The 19,108-nt window shown below is 35.1% G+C and overlaps 2 protein-coding genes across 5 annotated transcripts; both read left to right on the top strand.

Moving 5' to 3' along the window:
• Positions 1-1,154: 1,154 nt before the first annotated feature.
• LOC130715634 (choline/ethanolaminephosphotransferase 1-like) lies at positions 1,155-12,511 on the top strand. Of its 4 annotated transcripts, none has more exons than XR_009011717.1 (22): positions 1,155-1,314; positions 1,392-1,438; positions 1,918-2,072; positions 2,349-2,358; positions 2,465-2,515; positions 2,982-3,059; positions 4,050-4,125; positions 4,216-4,238; positions 4,320-4,420; positions 4,776-4,870; positions 4,973-5,041; positions 5,760-5,829; positions 6,012-6,075; positions 6,150-6,190; positions 6,294-6,378; positions 7,258-7,320; positions 8,202-8,260; positions 8,369-8,421; positions 11,027-11,099; positions 11,423-11,466; positions 11,618-11,653; positions 12,198-12,511. XR_009011717.1 is itself a non-coding variant. In XM_057565750.1 (21 exons), the coding sequence occupies exons 3-20, from the start codon at positions 1,936-1,938 to the stop codon at positions 11,442-11,444; spliced, it is 1,170 nt and encodes a 389-aa protein (XP_057421733.1). In that variant the 5' UTR covers positions 1,155-1,314; positions 1,392-1,438; positions 1,918-1,935; the 3' UTR covers positions 11,445-11,466; positions 11,618-11,916. The 4 variants fall into 4 exon arrangements, 2 of the variants coding, with proteins under 2 accessions (XP_057421733.1, XP_057421734.1); XR_009011718.1 differs by having other exon boundaries at positions 12,165-12,511; XM_057565750.1 differs by lacking the exon at positions 12,198-12,511 and having other exon boundaries at positions 11,618-11,916.
• A 731-nt stretch (positions 12,512-13,242) lies between these two features.
• LOC130715632 (arogenate dehydratase/prephenate dehydratase 1, chloroplastic) lies at positions 13,243-18,892 on the top strand. The gene is made up of 11 exons (XM_057565749.1): positions 13,243-14,366; positions 15,327-15,394; positions 15,476-15,568; positions 15,671-15,871; positions 16,242-16,322; positions 16,504-16,599; positions 17,450-17,527; positions 17,606-17,695; positions 17,773-17,840; positions 18,253-18,334; positions 18,476-18,892. Exons 1-11 carry the CDS (start codon positions 14,075-14,077, stop codon positions 18,530-18,532), a joined length of 1,206 nt encoding a protein of 401 aa, XP_057421732.1. The 5' UTR covers positions 13,243-14,074; the 3' UTR covers positions 18,533-18,892.
• Positions 18,893-19,108: the final 216 nt, after the last annotated feature.

The following is a 19,108-nucleotide window of genomic DNA, read 5'->3' as shown; positions in this document are numbered from 1 at the left end:
ATGTACCCTTGTACCCTTTCGCGTAAATGCGCCATTGTCTCCTTAGGTTTTCTACTTAAATTACTGTTTAAGCCTCCCGGCTTCAAACCTAATTCAAAAGCTGCAATGCAGATTTCCGGCATCTTATCCTCCAAGTGAACAGATAATTGATTGAAACGCCCCATGTAAGACTACAAAGTCTCATTTGGTCCCTGACGAACATTGAATAATGTCGCCGGAGTCACCTTTTGAGCATGACTGGTAGAAAATTGAGACAAGAACTTTGTTGATAACTCCGTGAAATTGACAATTGACCTTGAAGGCAAAGTTGTAAACCAAATCATCGCTGATTTCTTAAAAGTTGATGGTAGCATTTTGCACTTCAACGCGTCTGATGCGTCTACAATAACCATTTTTGTGTTAAAATACACTAAATGGTCCTTTGGATCTGAGTCGCCATAATAAGAATCAAGCTTTAACGTCTTCAAAGATGAAAGTTTGAAAGTCCACCACCGTCTCAGCCATTCGTCGATCGCCCTCTCGTAACCCCTGAGTCTGATTGAGATCAGTAAGTTGATTTTGTAACTGTTGATTGTGTTGACGAAGATCATTGAGATCATCCATGATCCGCTGAAGAACATCGGGAGGAACATCATTTTGTTGGACATGATTCCTCTCTCCGTTCGCCCCAGATCGAGTCACCATTGCGGTGAAAAATGAAGCCTAGGAAAGTATCCTTCGGCCCCACGGTGGGCGCCAATGTTCCGGTTTGGAACCACTGAGCGGGCTAATCAAAATAGAGGGCGAATACAAAGTAAACAAGACAAGTAAAAATGCGTGAAATGATAGGTCCCCCACCGCTGGGGTGGTGCCTGTTATTTATAACTTGGGTTTTGGTCCGAACGAACCATGGGTTGCCCGACCCATGAAATATACAAGCGTTCAGCCCAAATGTCTTATGTATTGGTACGCCCATATCAGACCAGATGTATCTAGTCATTATTATAGACTAGATACATTATTTATTGAATGAACTTAGATTTTTTTTTTTTATAATAGTGACCGGAGGATGTAATTTCAATGTAAAAAAAACATAATTTCAATCTGACAATATGCTAAATACCAAAATAGTAAAAGGTTCTGAGTTTTATTATTAAAAAGGTAAAAAGTTAAAATACCAAAATAGTAAAATCCCCAGATCCGTTCCTGGCCGAGAGTAGAATAGCAGATCCCTCCCTCCCAACTGAAATCGCCGTCGCCCTTCCTTGCTCCGATCGCGATTCCCGATCCCGCCGCCCGCCGCACCGCACCGCACGTCCGAGATCCTTCTCAGAGGTACTCATCTTCGTCCGGTTCCGTCTTTGTGTTCCCTCCCTCTCATTTCGCTAACCTATTTTCTTCATGTTTTACAGAACCGCTTTGGAATTGTTGAAGCCAAGTTTTACATTGGTTGCTGCAGGTTGAAGTTACTGTTTATTAGATATTCTGGTTGCTATCATTTCATTCATTAGAATATCCAGGGTACGAGTAATTTGAATATGATTGGAATTTTTATCTGTTAGTTTGATTATGATGATTGAAATTGTTCTCCAGTACTTAGTTTGAATCCAATTGGATTATCAAAGCTTTTTGATAATCATTTTTTAATAGACAAAGAGGGCTTTTTAATTCCTCACAACTTAAGATAGATTCTGTGTGTGACAATGTATCATTAATTTCTGTTCTTCGCGTGCCAATTCATTAATTTGCTTTTTAGATATACTTTCAAAATAATTGTCTAGTTGATTTTTTTAGCTTCAAATTTAAATTAATCTGATTCGTCATTTTTCTGTGTATCTGACTATCTGAGTAATTCCTATAGTTATTTGGTCAAGTTGTTATTTTTCTATGTCCGGCAGGTTGTGCTGAGGCTTAATTCGTTCTTTACGCGTATTTCAGGATACGATAAGAGAGAAAATGGGTTACATTGGGGCTCATGGTGTTGCAGCTTTGCATAAACACAAATATAGTGGCGTAGATCATTCCTATGTGGCCAAATATATACTACAGCCCTTTTGGAGTCGCTTTGTTAATTTTTTCCCCCTATGGATGCCGTAAGTGCTTTTCCCCCTATCATTCCTATGTGGCCAAATATAATGCTTTTAACATGTCAATATTTCATCAATATTTCATTTCCTGATTGTAAGTATATATTTATTTGACACCTTTACCAGATCAGAACTCATTCATGGAGATAATACCATCATTTACTTTTTAGCAATGCCCTGTTGTAATTTTTCTGCAATCTTAGTTTCTGAGTTCTGAATTACTAACTTGTATCTTTTTCTTCTATTTATCCTCATCTCTTGGCATTCTGTGATTCTTTGCAGTCCAAACGCGGTACACCTTTGATTCTTTTCTAATCATATTGTCATCTGTAATTGCTATTGTTGTTATCATAAGATATATCCTTGGTTCTGAGAATTCATAAATTTCTTGGTTGCAGATAACTCTTACAGGATTTATGTTCTTACTATTGTCTACATTTTTTGGCTATGTAAGTAGAACCTGAGTCCATTAATATTCCTCCTTCAACACCTTGAAGTCATAATAGTGATAGTTTTCCAATGCTTCACTTTCTTTTTCATTTTTGCCAAATGGTAGAATTAGTGTTATCAAATAGCGGCAATAGCGGCGCTATGCCGCTATAGCGTAGCGGTTTTTTGGCTAATCGTGACAGCGCTATAGCGCGCTATTCCCGCTATTCGCCGCCAAATAGCGGCCGAAATAGCGGATTTTTGGCTCATCACGATTTGATAACACTGGGTAGAATGAAATTTGCAATATATAAATACAAGTATATGAAGTATTTTTAAATTTGCTGGTAAATTGCATGCTTTATTGATTATTTATTTTATGGAAGTATTCATTAAATGGTCATGGAAGGGAATTTTGATACAGTGATAATGGCTGTGTTGAAACTCTGAATTTTAGTCTCATTATACTCAAATTTTTTCATTCAGATATACGCACCTCAATTGGATACAGCTCCTCCAAGATGGGTTCATTTTGCACATGGTCTGCTTCTGTTTTTATACCAGGTCTTGTGAAATTCTTATGTTGCAGTACTTACTCACTTCTTTGTCCTTTTGACATTATACTCAAATCTTAATCTTTCTGTTAGGTAGCCCTGTTTTGCTGTTTTGATTGTAACCAACCCTAATAAATTTTACATATGTAATCGCTTGCCTTGAATCTTGGTTTCATTTCAAGTATGTAGTATTTGCTCTATTGAATCTTTGTTGCATATTTGTACTGCATTAGCTGAGGGGTTGTTTCATAAGGAATCTCAATAATTTGAATTACAGATTTTGATAGAAACAGAGATGAAAAGAAGAAACTGAGAATATTATAGAAAGCAAAATAGAGCAAAGCTCAATTACAGATGAGTATGCACTACCCAGAGCCCCAGCTCCTACCAGAGAGAAGAGTCTCTCCTAACAAACTAACCAATTCTCATATCTGCCTCACACACTCCCCTCACCTCTCCCTTCATACCCCAGATTCCTTTCCACGTCACTAACTAATTCTCCTTTACCCGATCTGTCCCTATTTTCCTTCTTCTAGAATAAACCAACCATGTAGTGGGCCTTTTTGAACTCTGGCCCAACACCTCTCCCTGATTCTCATTGTCTATGGGTCCAGGTATCCTATCAGATTTTTTTAGATGCGTCCACCTGGTGATCTAATGATTGACGTCTTATATGTTTGTGATTATGTTTAGGTGATATTATCAGAACTGTTAGCTTTGAAGTATGGTTACATTTGACCTTCTATTTCTTATTGTAGTGGAATTTCCTCTAGAAAAAAAAGGATTCTACATTTTAACCCTTTTTTTTCGTTTAGGTCTTTGAAATTTATTTATATTTTATTAGGTTTATTTCTTCCACCTGTGGTCTTTCTAGGATATTCGTGCAGTATTCTTATATTTTTATTTTTATCAATGGAAGACTCTTACTATGAGTTTCCATTTTTCAATGAAATTGTTTATTGATTTCTTATTGACAAACACTCGCACGCACACACACTAGACATTTGATGCTGTTGATGGGAAGCAAGCTAGACGAACAAATTCTTCAAGCCCATTGGGGGAGCTGTTTGATCACGGTGATTTCCCGCACCATGTTTTTCATTCTATTATTTTTCATTATGTGTGCCTGTATGTCATTAATGAAGATATTCTCAACCATATTGCAGGATGCGATGCACTTGCTTGTACAGTATGTTCCATTTAGCTTTGGCTATTTTTTTTCAAACTTTCAAAGAAAACAAAGACAATAATCTACGAGAACTGCTTTCAGTTGGAAGCACTGGCCTTTGGGAGCACATCCATGTGTGGAAGAAGTACTTTCTGGTGGTTGGTTATGTCTACAGTTACATTTTATGGTGCAACCTGGGAGAAGTAAGTTATTATGGTTATGTTTAATTGATATATGGGTATATGTTTTTTTCTATTAACAATATTCTTACGCTTATATTATAAAGTCTGTGGAGCATAAAAATTTATTTATTTTCCCTTCTGTCAAATAAAGGATGGTTCTAATTGAGTTGGAATACTTGGTGAAAATTATTTTTGCAATGAGTTTGGAAGGTGATATGTTCCTGTTTATACTGTTGAATTTAAATAGAATATCTCTTATTCTACGCCTCCATCTAAATGAAGTTTGACTTGATTTTATATTTTAATCCTAAATTTCACACATACTTTTAGGCAGACTAGAAATATTGATTTTTTTAAAATGTTGTTTTGAATGCAGCTATTTCACCCATACCCTTACCCTGCCTGTTGTGAATGGACCTACAGAGGGTCTTATGCTAATATACCTTGCTCACTTTTTCACTGCTATTGTGGGTACGCCCCCTTCTTTGAGTATTTTTTTGTTTTACTTTTAAAATTATGTATGCAGTTACAAAGTTTGCTTAAATTCCAATGCATACTGTTGCTGTTATACAGGTGCTGAGTGGTGGGTTCAGCTATTTGGAAAGTCTCTGCCTTTTTTGAATTGGTTGCCTTTTCTTGCGGGTAAGACTGTCCATCATTGTATGACATAAAGGTTTTAATTTATCTATTCTTCAACATGATAACTACTACCAAATATCATATATAGCGCCTCCTAAGAACATTTTTTGGCTTTTTCTTCGCTGAAGGCTTTTCATTATTTATTTGGAGACAACTTTTTGCACATTTGACCATGCCTATTACATGATATATATTAAATTAACGGCAACATGTCCTATTATTTCCTTTTCAATATTTATCCATGCCAATTACTTGATATGTACTATATTTGTATCTTCAATGTATGGAATGCTAATTTTTCCCTCACTTCTTACTGCACTGCCTTTTAATTCTGATGTAATTATAGAGTTTAGTCTTTAAGGTATAAAAAGAGGAAAAAAGAATTTAGAGAATTTGTATTGATATAATACTTTGGGTGTGATCTTACAAAAGACAAAACACTTACCTATATAAACAAACCAATCATGCATGTGTATTTTCATTATTGTGTACTTATGTTATAAACTTGAAAGAATAAATTGAAGGCTGTGTAGTTCAGATAACATAAATAAATGGGGTATGTTCCATATGCTTGTCCAGTATGAGCTGGGCTATATGGTCTTTGGGTGTTATGATGCCGTTCGACTTGAAAAAGATTATTGGTTTATATGGTAAATCTCATTGTTGTGCAACTTTCTTGATAAATTATTGCTTGATTTTTATGGTTCCTTCTGGATTTCAGATATCCCAACATACAGAGCAGTGATGTATTTGATGATAGCTTTTGGTGTTATACCAACAGTCACATTCAAGTATGTATAGTTAAAAACTTAAAATGATTAATGTCCAATCTTCATTTACAGACACTACCCATTATTCCTTGGCACAACATTTGTGCTTTTTGTTCTCTGAAATCTGAGATAATTTCTTTTAAGTTGACTTTTCTGTACCACACTAATGGGTTATTTCAACATTATCTTCTGGTTCCATGCAGTGTTTATAATGTTTATAAGGTTGTGAAGGCAAGAAACGGAAGCATGCCACTTGCATTGGCAATGGTAACATCTTTGCCTATCAGATTCTTTACCTTAAATCTGGCTGCTTTTTTATGTGTGCTTTGTTTTTTGTGCAGCTTTACCCATTTATTGTACTCGTGGGAGGAGTACTTGTGTGGTATAACTCAACTCAAGATGCATCATTTTTTTCCTAGTTTCGTTGGGAAGTTAATGCCCTTTTTATTAGTATTCTGTACATATTAGCTCAATTTTTATTGCAGGGATTATTTGTCACCATCTGATATCATAGGGAGCTATCCGCATTTAGTTATTATAGGAACAGGACTTGCTTTTGGATATCTTGTGGTAAGATAGCCACATTTTTTCCTTATCACTGGTCATGTTGTCTTTGAAATTCGTTAAATTGTGCTTTTATGTTTTAGATTGAATCTTAGATCCTCTTTGGTTTAGATTGGAAGAGTTGACACTAAATGATTGTGTTGATTCTAGCTAGCAGATCAGGAATCTGAAGCAAAACAATTTCTTAATATGCACAAATTTCTTCTTTGAATCTGTTCTGGTCTACTGGAACCTTTCCTGGTCCTATATTACCTAAATATATAACTTGTCTCCTATATTTTTTGCTTTGGGGCTACAAATTTTGTACTGAGTTATATTATTTGATTTCAATTTTCATTTAATTGTCTTCTCTGTCTCTATCTGCAATCTGTTTGTTGAAACTTGGAACTATTATTTATATATTTGCTGATATTTTTTCCTATCCACTATATACCATTGACATGTTTAGTGGGTTCAGTCATGCACCTTTCCTATCTATTTTCTTTATAGAAAATATTGGAATAAAAAGTCTTAAAATATGTGTTCTATTGCCATGTGAAGGCAAATATTGCTTTGGCTGCTTGGAACAGGCAAAGTTGATATACACATGAAGTTGTCCAGTCAAAGTTTTTTAAAAAGTGAACTAAATAAATGATATGAATACGACAAGTGCGTTTGATTATAAAAATTGCCTCAGTAGTTCTGTTATTAAATTATCTGACTTGCATAATTTTTAATAGAAGTTCTTTGCTTTCCAGTTGCCTGTGCCACTATGTATAAGTTCTGTTCCTCCTAGTAGCCTTCTTGGGAACTGTATTTCTGAAGATATATCTCACTTTTAGCTTTCTCATACAGGCAATCTAACTCTGTATTATGAGCTTTACTGAGAGAAGTTTGATTTTGCAGGGAAGGATGATTTTGGCCCACGTATGCGATGAACCTAAGGGCTTAAAAACCGGAATGTGCATGGTATAAACAATTTTAAGTTTTTAAATTTTATTCTTATGGCAGTGCCAGTATGGCATATTGATGAACATCTTGAGGGGCTAAAAAAAGTATTGTTGCTTGGCGTCAAAACAATTTTCAGATTGGGGATGATTTTTCCTTGTGGCTTTAGAGTAATTTTTATTTTCTAATCTTAAAAAGTGGCCTATAACAATATCCCTTATTCAATGAAAATCATTGTTTTTCTTTTTCATTTTTTGAATTTTGATCTCAGTTGTTAATCTTTTATCTATTTCCATTATCAATTGAATGGAAGCAGGGAGCTCAGAGGCTTTGGCTTGGGGTTTTAGAAAACCCAAGGCTACGGTTAAAAATGAAAAATTTCAACACAAAAAGTATCATTGCTGTTTGTTAATACAACTACAAACAACAATAATCAAAGTATTTTTCTATTAGGTTGGGTCACCCGCATGGATCAAACAACATCATACCATGATATAATGTTTGTTAATATCCAACTAACTTTTAAATCAGAAAAGGCTGAAAACATTCTGCATGAGTGGGATTTAGTTTTCTTAATACATTTAACACATAAATTCTTTTATCCATTTCATATTTAGTTCATGTAAATTGCAAAATAAAATCTCAACAGAATATTATTGCTATAATTTGTGGATGATCTAGTTCAGTAATGCATTTTCTACTGTACAACAATAGATTAGTATTAATATTTAGAGATCCATGATTCATAACGAGTCCATCAAATTATGGAATGACAAAGTAAATGTTAGCTCCATAGAAACACTAATAATTCTAGTGGATTTCTTTCTAGTAATCTAGTGATTACTTGTTAAAGATTTTATCGTACAAAGATAATTGATGCAAGTATTCTTTGTCTTATACAGTCCCTCATGTATCTCCCATTTGCCATTGCAAATGCGCTTGCATCAAGGCTAAATGATGGGTATGTACCGTGTTTTTGCATTCTGAATTCCATGATAGATGTGGTTCGTGTTATTTACAACTTTCACCTGTTTCTTCTCATGTATATCCATTGATATATTTTTGGCAGGGTTCCTTTAGTGAATGAGAGACTAGTTCTTCTTGGTTACTGTGCATTTACAGGTACAACTAGCTTTTTCTTTTTTACAAGAAAAGACTGAATTTTATTAGGAAAGAGAAACAAACAAGTACAAATATACAATAGAAATGGATAAATATCCTCCTAAAGGAAACCAAAATACACAATAATCTGAATAAAGAAGAAAACCATAGTAGTATCTAATCAAAGATTGGCAGTACATGACTTGCTAAGAAACCCTTCTAAAATAGAGCACCATAATTTGGCCAAGGAGGCCACTTTATCATATTACAGACACAAATGAATTAATGATCATTGAACATTTAGACATTCTTTTCCCGAAATAAATCCATGATAGTTAGCCACAATGCCTTGTCGTTTTTCTCTCTCAAAACCTCTGAAGTGGCAAGGTCAACCAACTTAACAGATCCGACATTCATTAAAATCATCAAAAAGACTCGAAACCACAAATAGCTAGCATTCACTACTTCACTTTAGTTGCAAATTAGTTTTCTATCAGATGTTGGTTCTGGTCCATGGATCATAGTCATTATTATTGTTATGTGAAGCCGCTCATCTCACTAGGACACTACTCCTTACAACTTTTTTATCTTGAGAAATTGATGTGCACTCCACTGCTGTACTTTGAAGTTCAATTTTATTTTGTTTGAGATACTTGAATTTGATGAAAATATATTTCTGTAATTCATTCATAATACTTGACTAAAGGCTACAATATATAGACTAACAAAGAGATAAAAACAAACTAAATCTATCTAAACTTATCTCTATCTAAATAGATATTATCTCTATTTAAATAGATACTAATCTAAATAGATAAACAAATCTTAACTATATCTCTATGAGATAAGACTACTAATAATAAACTAAATCTTAACAGATATTCAACACTCCCCCTCAAGCTAAAGCTTACTTAGCTTTAAGCTTGTAACAAATCGAACCCAAGAAGAAAATTATCTTCATAGATATCACTTAATAATGACAGTCTTGGCAAATCTCTGAATTGAATAACCGTTCAAACTTCTAGTAAATCCATGGCAGCAAAAGACAACTTCTCATACTTCAATTGAATTATCTTTCAAACTTCTGCTAAATCCATGGGCAGGCAAAAGACAACTTCTCATACTTGATCTGGCTGAAATTGATGCAAGACAAAAACCAATTCTTCTGGAGTGTCATAGGGTAGCTGAGCCAGCAAACAAGGGCGAAAAACCAGCAACAATACGCCCGAAAACAAAACAAGGCTGAAGCAACAACTCACCAACAACAACCACACAGAAATAAAACATACTTGAAGTCGATCGATTGATGGCTTCTAAGACAAACAATGGTGTCAAATTTGACACAGACAACTCTCAAACATTAGAGAGTGGGCCAGCGCAGCTCGCAGCTGAAGCCCTAAAACCAAAACCAATAACTCTCAACTAGATAGTGGGCCAGCGCAACTCGCAGCTGAAGCCCTAAACCAGAAAACCAAACAACTAGAAAACCAAACAATCGAGACGAAACAAACGAAGGTGACATTGTCACCTTCAAAACCAAATTGCATAAAGTCAGCCAAGATGAGTATAATAAGAGCATCTCGAACAATGAGACGCAAACAACAACTCAAGTCTCAAAAACCAATGCGGAACCTGAGCGTCAAACCAGAGTTAAAACTCTAAACCAAACCAAACCAAACTAAACCAAACCAAACCAAACCAAACTTGGCCAACAATGAGAGATGGCACAACACACGTCAAAACAGAGGATCCTTAAAACCAAACCTGGCTGATACACAGATAGGACCAGCGAGAACAATGCAGCTGAGCAATACAATTAGATTCAACCTGATGCTTCTGCCTCTCCCAAAAACATTAGCACAAACTGGATTATGGAGAAATAGGAAAGCAAAGGAACGCAACAATCTGAATCAGATTGTTGGATACTCCAAAACACGCTGCTATTAAACAATCACCATAGAAGCTTCATTCTTGGATACAACCTCCACCAAACCAGCAACAAGGATAACGATTGTCGGCGGTGGTTGACTGTGGTCTCTATTAGGATATTTAGCAATATCCAACACTTCCCCTCAAGCTATAGCATACATGTCATATGCATAGCTTGTAACAAATATAATTAAGATTTAACAATATCCAGCAACAAGGGGAAGTGTTTTTTAGAAAGAACGAGGCCGTAAGAAAACGGCTAGAGTTAACAAGCGCGGAAGAGAAGTATAAGGAAAATTAATTCCAAAGAGATTTGGAAAAGCCCCCGTGAGGGGGCTCACTGGGGAGGAGCCCCCTCACAGCGGTAGGATCGAAACTTGCTCTGATACCAACTTGAATTTGATGAAAATATATTTCTGTAATTCATTCATAATACTTGACTAAAGGCTATAATATATAGACTAACAAAGAGATAAAAACAAACTAAATCTATCTAAACTTATCTCTATCTAAATAGATATTATCTCTATTTAAATAGATACTAATCTAAATAGATAAACAAATCTTAACTATATCTCTATGAGATAAGACTACTAATAATAAACTAAATCTTAACAGATATTCAACAGAGATGGAGTGCATATGTAATTTATTATATTTAACTCTTTCTCTTGATGATTCTGTTCCATGAACACAGGGACGGTTTACATGCATTTCGCAACGTCTGTCATTCATGAAATTACAAATGCCCTGGGAATATATTGCTTCAGGTGAATTACCAGCATTAGATTAGTGTACTTGGTGTAAAATTTGGCATTTGTTGCTCCCTATAATTGATTTCCACTGCTGAAGTCTAATCTGTTCCAATTTATTCTGTTAAGGTATATTGAAAACTTGTTTTGTATGCTATTAGCCTATTATATGTATGTAGAATTGTAGATTATATGGTTAAATTAGTACATCAAATCATGTTTTGACTTTTTGTTTTTAGGACAAGCAGGAAATAGCTTGTAATTTTTGTGTGGTTAATATTTTTGTCTCTGTTAAGAACAGTGGCTTTTGATACTTACTGTCTTACATTTTGTTTGAGCAGGATAACTAGGAAGGAAGCTTGAATGAACTCAAGATTTCCTTTAGGTATGCCCATTTATTATCAATTAGTATTTAGTTTTTGGACATGTTTTGTTTTCCAAATAATTTCAATTTATAAACTATAATTTCGTTTGAACATGCTTTCTATTATCTGTCTTCGTGCCTTGCTGAGTCACTATTTTTTTTGTCATTTCAGCTTTCAAGTCAAGAGAAATGTACTGGCAAGACTTTGGTCAGTACTTTGCTTCATTTGACAAATTGGACTAACCCGGAACTTGCTGATTATATATTTGACTCTTAGATAGACTAAGAGATCTATTTCTGGGAACTGGACTGTTGCATCACTATAAGTATTTTTATTTAATTTTGAATGTGAAAGAACAATTGCGTTTATTTTCTTGCATATGGATTCAAATGTGGATTTGACTGTTATTTGATTATGGGTGCTGATTCAAAATAAAACCAAAATGAAACAAGTAGGAAATATCAGCAACATGTTATAGGGTCTTGTCAATATGTGTTGGTATTTAGTGTGTTCTATTAAATGTTTTTTCAATCACTCAGTCAAAACTTGAGAATTCAATGATTTTTATTTATATATTTAATGTAATAAATATTTTTTTCACCAAATACTTTGACTCAAGTATAGCCGCATCATAAATGCTGAATACATTATTGGCTCCTACATTGTTTTGTACACCTTTTTGGCCTATTGTGAGTTATTAACACTTTAAGCTTAGCAGTAATGCTATTGTGTCAATTTTTCCAATATGCAGCTGCCACAAATTAAAAGTTGAGTTGCCATGAGCACTAATGCCATCGTTGGCTATCGAGGTGTTAAACTTGGTCGCAACTCGTTTTCAGCACATGTGTCTTATTGCTCAAGAAGTTCTCAGCCTCTAGTTCAATTTCGTTCACAAGAAATAGGAGTTTTAATTCAAATATGTTGGCTATAAGCCTATAACCTATGATTACACTATTATCTATGATAGATTTTGTTTGAACGGAGTGCAAAATCAGTGCTTAGAAGTTCCTTAGAGTGATATCAATAATTTTCAATCTGATGGAAATAATTATTCGCTTACTGTAATTTCGTTTGAAATTGTGTCTTATTATAACTTTATTTCGGTCATAAAATATCCAATAGAAATTAGATTTTTATTTTATTTCTTAACGCAGAGTCAAATGTAGTTATGTTCACTGGTATAGATAGCTTAAATGGTACTTGATGAATTAAAATTTCCTAAGTCCCGGGTTCAAATCTTGCCGGTAATTAGATACAAAAAAAAAATGTACTTATGTCCTTAAAACTTGTATTTAACGTAAGTAGTTTTAACCGTACATACTATGCTATAATATTGAACAGTAAAGATTAAATCAATTAAATGACTAAAATGACCCTCTTATTAACACAACGTTTTATGAAGTCTTTTCTATAGGGACCCTCAAGCTCCACCATGGATGGATTCAGGTTCTTCTCATCAGTCATCACCATAGTGGTACCTCCTCCACGATGGTTCTTATCTTTCCCCCACCAATTGAATAAATGTGCCATTTTTTGGGTCTGATTTCACAAACCCGGCTCAAAAAACAACAAAAATTGGAGGTGGAGTCCAACCACTCACTCTCGAGCTCCACCATGGACTAGTTCGTGTTCTCAATTGTCACCACCCCAAGTGTTCCTCCTCCACATTGTTTTTCTTTTTCTTCAAACCCACCAATTGAATAAAGGTGGCACTTCTGAGGTTTAATCCCAAAAATCTAATTAAGAAAAACTACAAAAATTAAAGGTGTAGCCCACCACTCACCCTCGAGCTACACCTTAGACCAGCTCGAGCTCGGGTTCTCCATTTTTGCAACCACACGGGTTCCTCCCCACAGTGATTCTTCTTCTTCTTCCCCCACCAAATAAATAAAATTGTCATTTCTCGGATCTAAATCTAATCTAGGTGGAGTCCAACCACTCACCCCACTTCCCATATAATTGTTTTTTACCAAAAAAAGTAAAACCAATTTGATCAACCTAAACCCTTGTCTACACAAAATCAAACCCAACCACTTCCCCTTTTGTTCAAGTGAAGGCCACTAGAAGGAGAGTGAGGGACCATGGTGAAGAGAGAGAGAGAGACAAAATTTTAGACTTGATTAACCCAAAATTGTTGATACTTGTTGATAATAGTGTCTCAATTTTTGAAATCAAGTTAGTAGTCTATTCTCTCTTTTACACCCTCCCACGTTAACATTAAAATATACAAAAACCTGGTCGGTTACTTACAGTGTGTGTGTGTGTGTGTCTCTTACAACAACAATTTTCACAAAACAAAACGTGTAGTAGCTAGCCACAGTTTTGCTCACCTACCTGTTTTTCTTCCTTCAATTTTCTCTCTCAATTCTCAAAGTCTCAACCCTGGTTCGGTTTAGTTGATTTTCCTTCAAAAACTTGTTTCTCTTTTACTTGGTCTTCTCCATTCTCTCTCTCTCTCTCATTGTTGAATCACCATTATACTTGTGGGTCCTCTATATCTTCCCCTTCACTTCTCAACAATGTCGTGCTCTCAACCACCACCCTCTCTCTGATGGGTTTGAATTTCAACCTCTTTCTCTCTCTGTTGCCTCATACTGCAAATTGGGTTGCTTGATTTTCTGTTTTCTGATGATGGCTCTCAAGGGTGTGTCTACATGGGGTTGTTCTTCTTCCAAACCTCATCCTCAATTGGGTGTTGTGAGTTCTCATTCTGGGCATATTGGAAATAATTTAAGGTATGATCTTCACAAATGCTGCAAATGGGAGTGTTGTTGTTTGGGTGTTTTAGCTCAACGAGCTATTACTCCTGTTGAAGATGAGAAGTCAAGTTCTTCCCCATTGGTTGAGTCTCCTGGAGCTGCTGATGAACCTTTACAGAATGAATCAAAGGGGTTTCACAAGGATATGAACCTGCTTCCTAGTGAGTTATTGATATAGTGTTGCATGTTTATGTTAATGGATTTTATGTTTCTTATAGAGTTTATTGTGCTTTTTATACTCCTGCTGAATGATCCTAGTCTTTTCTTAGATGTATTCTTTGTTGAATTTTTGTAGATAATAAAAATAGTCAAGACTAACTAAAGCACACAATCTAAAACAGGCAAATGAACTTTTAGAAAAAGGGATATGTAGGAGAAGAAGAGTGTGAAGACATCTCATATCCCCCTTTTGTTTTATTTGTTTTGTCCTAAATCCTAATCCCCTAAATGTAATGATTGGATATCAAAACTACCTGAAAAGAGAGAAGGTTTGTGATGTGATTACTGACATGTGTGCTTGTAAGATTTCTAAAAGGACGATAGACTAAATATGCCATAGAACGGTAAATTCTCTAAATGGTTAACCACTGTCATTGTGGACTCAGGGTGACACTGTCCAAAATCTTGACTCAGTATGATGGCGTCAAGTGAGAATGATCTTGACTTTTGAGTGCGGGCATGCACTATATAGTCCTAACTCCTGACTTTATTTATAATGAATTCTAAAATTTCTAACAGAGCAATATGTGTGCAGTTGAATGATCCCCATATGCCCACACTACCGATAAACTATAGTATGCCGGCTAATTATAATTGTAATTTTTTTATAATAATATAATACAATTAAGACTTATGAATCATCTTATGTATCACATTGTTCATGCTTCTTCAAGTGAGAAATGTGTTAAAAAAATTATGGTTTTAATCTGTAGGATTGTACCATACTTATTGAAAATACACTTTGAACCACACGCCTACGCTTGTGCATGCATATAGATAGACAATTTAAAATAATGGATGCAACTTAATATTTTTATGCTAGCAGTTTCAAGTAAGTGATTTGATCACCTATCTTATTTTAATCTAACTTTTAGCATGATTATGTATTCATTTCATTGCAGAGCCACTAACGGCAATTGATATTTCTTCTTCTCCAAGAGATGGATCAAAGGTGCGCGTGGCTTATCAGGTATGATGCTTGATAGTTCTTTTTCAAATAAAATATCTATGACATTATTACCTTCAACAACTAGTCAATTGCCTGGTACAGGGACTTCCGGGAGCATTCAGTGAGGATGCAGCTTTGAAAGCATATCCAGAATGTGAGACCGTGCCATGCGATGATTTTGAAACTGCATTTAAGGTTCCATTGCTTGTTTTATCTTATCTCCCACTTGCCCCAACTTGATTCATTAGTTTTCAAGTTGAAACTGCTGCAGAGATATATTTATATTCTTCCCTACAGGCAGTTGAATTGTGGTTAGTGGATAAAGCAGTTCTGCCCATTGAAAATTCTGTTGATGGAAGCATCCACCGCAATTATGATTTACTTCTTCGACATAGGCTGCACATTGTTGGGGAGGTGCAGTTGCGTGTTAACCACTGCCTCTTAGGATTGCCTGGGGTGAGAAAAGAGGAGCTCAAAAGTGTTGTGAGTCATCCTCAGGTTGGCTACCGCATATAATTTTTTTCTACTTTTTCCATTTTGGTAAAGAGTGAATATAGATGATATATTATGTTGCCTATTCAAACACTGAATTGGTATGTGTGATTTTGCTTTGAAGTTGCAGGGACTTCAAATTAGTACAATTTATTGGATATCATCAACCATCTTTCCTGTTCTGCGATGTAGTAATTGAATATTTTTCAATAGAAAACTGGCTTACAGTATGCCAACTGTGAGTCTTAACCTGGTTTATGATTGCAAAGACTTCCGAGACAGTTTACTGCATAACTAAAATAAGCTTACCTGTTGAAAATACCTAGCCATAAATAGTAAAAACTTTAAAATGTTATCATAATGTTCTTGCATGCAGGCTCTTGCTCAATGTGAGGTGATGCTTAATGACTTAGGTGCTGTCAGAATTAGTGCACACGACACTGCTGCTGCAGCGCAGGTATATATGAATTCTCTTTTTGTCTAAAGTAGGCATCGATAATGGATCTGGCCCTTTCTAAACCCTGCTATGGAGGAAATTTTCTATCACTATGTTACCCTTTCGGCCTTTCTTTAATATAAGAATGGATCGGGTTATAGAATGGCATGTCCTAACCTAACTACTAGGATCTTGTGGACAGACAGTGGCCTCAAATCGTGCAAGAGACACAGGAGCTATTGCAAGTTTCCGAGCTGCAAATATATATGGCCTTGACATTCTTGCAGAAAGAATTCAGGTAGGACTTCATTTACATGCTTTGGAGGATTAAGCTACTAAAGTATATTACCATAGGTTATGCTTTCCTTTTATCCCAATATGGGTTTTAATGCATTCAATATGTGATTGGATGTCATTTTCACTAAGGGATAGGAGTTGATGCCTCATCCAAGTAATTGGAAAATGTTTATTTAATATTCTTCTCAATGTTTGAGCTAATCTTTTAAAGTGTATTATAATCATCATTTCACATCTAGAAATGGATAAGACATTTGGTTTTCTTTAACCTAGTTAATAGTTTTTTCAAAATGAATTTGATAATTCAGTATGTCACTTTATGATAGCATTTACATTGTAAATTCCCCCTACCCCTTTTTGTTGCTATGGAAGTTTATATTAGTTTTGGAAGACTGAGGTGTTCAACTGTTCATGAACAGGAAGCCCTAGTCCGTGTTTGTGCCAATCAGTTGTCTGCTTGAAATTTTCTATTTTTGAGATGTATGTACAATGCGTGATGGGAAAGTTTCCTTGTTTGTCTAGTATAAAAGCGCCAGTGCTGACTGTAAACTGGCAGAGATATGCTTGTGAGCTGTACTTTAACATACAGAAAAAATTCATTATTGAAGAATGCCTTGAATCTGAGGCATGCTGATGTGAGCGTGGTTTGTCCACAGAAATTATTAGAAAAATGTTCAATGATGGCATTATCCATTAATTTATACTTCACTTGAAATAATTCTTACTAGTCATTCCTTTCTCCTTGTTAGATGTTATTTGAAATCATGGTCACTGTAACACAAAAAAAAAATGTTTGTTGTCGCTGATCAAGTCAAGATTAAAGTTGAGCTGATTCTTTGCCATCTTGATAGGATGATGATGAGAACATTACTCGTTTCTTGGTCCTTGCAAGGGATCCTATAATTCCAGGAACTGACAAGCCCCATAAGGTATACAAATTATAGTTATTTATACTTCTATTCCTATGAATTTGCTTATGAGTAATGAATCCTTGATTTTTCTCTCAGACTAGCATTGTTTTCAGTCTAGAAGAAGGTCCAGGTGTACTATTCAAAGCCTTGGCAGTGTTTTCTATGAGGAATATTAATTTATCAAAGGTGAGTTGTATTAATTGATATCAAACATTTGATTAAGACTCTCATTCATTACTCTTATTTCTTTCATGTGCATTCAGATAGAGAGTCGCCCACAGAAGCAGCGCCCATTAAGGGTTGTCGACGATTCAAATGAAGGGAGTGCCAAGTGAGTTCCCTATTTGAGATTTGGATTAGCGGAATTTAGTATGTAATTGATGTTTTAGTTAAAACGCAAATTGATCAGTGCTACATACTTTATCCAATCAACATTTATGAAGAAAACAAGAGTCTGGATGGACTATACAACTAAAGGGAAAGAATCTTGTTAAATCAAATATGGGAGGGTATATGGTGAAGTTCATGATATGTTGAAATCCCTTTAGTCATTTAGATTGCTATATTATCCTACATATATATAGCTCTACTGTAAAAAGCATACCATATCTTGAATTAAAAAATGGAAAGGAAAAATTCAGGGGACTAGATTCGCTTCATGGTTATGGTCTAATGATTCTGGTATTATACATGGAAGTTCATTATGAAACTATGGTTTAGGCTTGAAGTTTTTCTGGTGGCAGGTACTTTGACTACCTTTTCTACATTGATTTTGAAGCTTCTATGGCAGAACCTCGTGCACAATATGCTTTAGGCCAGTTGCAGGTTAGCACATTGTCTCATCAACTCAAGCTTAATATTTTGTTTTCATTATATTAATCTATTTTCTGCGGTGACTTCAACCATGTTTGGGACTCTCCAAAGGTAGCTTTCAAACAAATCCTAATCTCAAATTTTCCATTTCAGGAATTTGCAAGATTTCTTCGAGTTCTTGGTTGTTATCCTGTGGATACAGTTGTGTAGTTCATTCAATGCCTTAAGAAGGAGCCAAAGTCAATGCTTTTCACTATACTGATAGCAGAATCGGCTACTGCAAGAGAAAAGTGGGAGAAAGTACCCTTTAGAAGAGCACTGCCATTTTCATCTCCTTTGAAATTCTTTTCACCTCCTAAGGAGGTGCTTTGTTTGGAGTATCATGATAGTTTTAACAGTAGGGTGAATTATGGTACAGGCATCATTATTTTGTTATTTTTTTTTATCTGCAGATGGGATAGGCATTATAGATGAAAGTCTGTTATTTTTCTTTTAACAGCAAACTCCAGGAAACTCTGTTCCACAACCCTCCTTTTATTCATTCATTTATATTTAATAGGATTAAATATATTTTTGGAATGTGACTTATACATAGTAATACATTATCTAAAATGATCCCTGAAAAAAAATTCCTCTTTTTTGGTCCATGAAAATTTGTTTGATTTAAAATAGTCCTTATGATGTGCTTATGTGACAAACTTTTTATCTAGTCATCAGTACACAAAGGCTTCCACATGAAATTTGTATATCTGTTTTGGTCCCTCAAAAATTTCTTCCATCAAATTT

This window comes from Lotus japonicus, chromosome 4 (assembly GCF_012489685.1).
Source record: "Lotus japonicus ecotype B-129 chromosome 4, LjGifu_v1.2".
Lineage (NCBI taxonomy): Eukaryota > Viridiplantae > Streptophyta > Magnoliopsida > Fabales > Fabaceae > Lotus > Lotus japonicus.
This window is presented reverse-complemented; position numbering and strand designations above follow the sequence as displayed.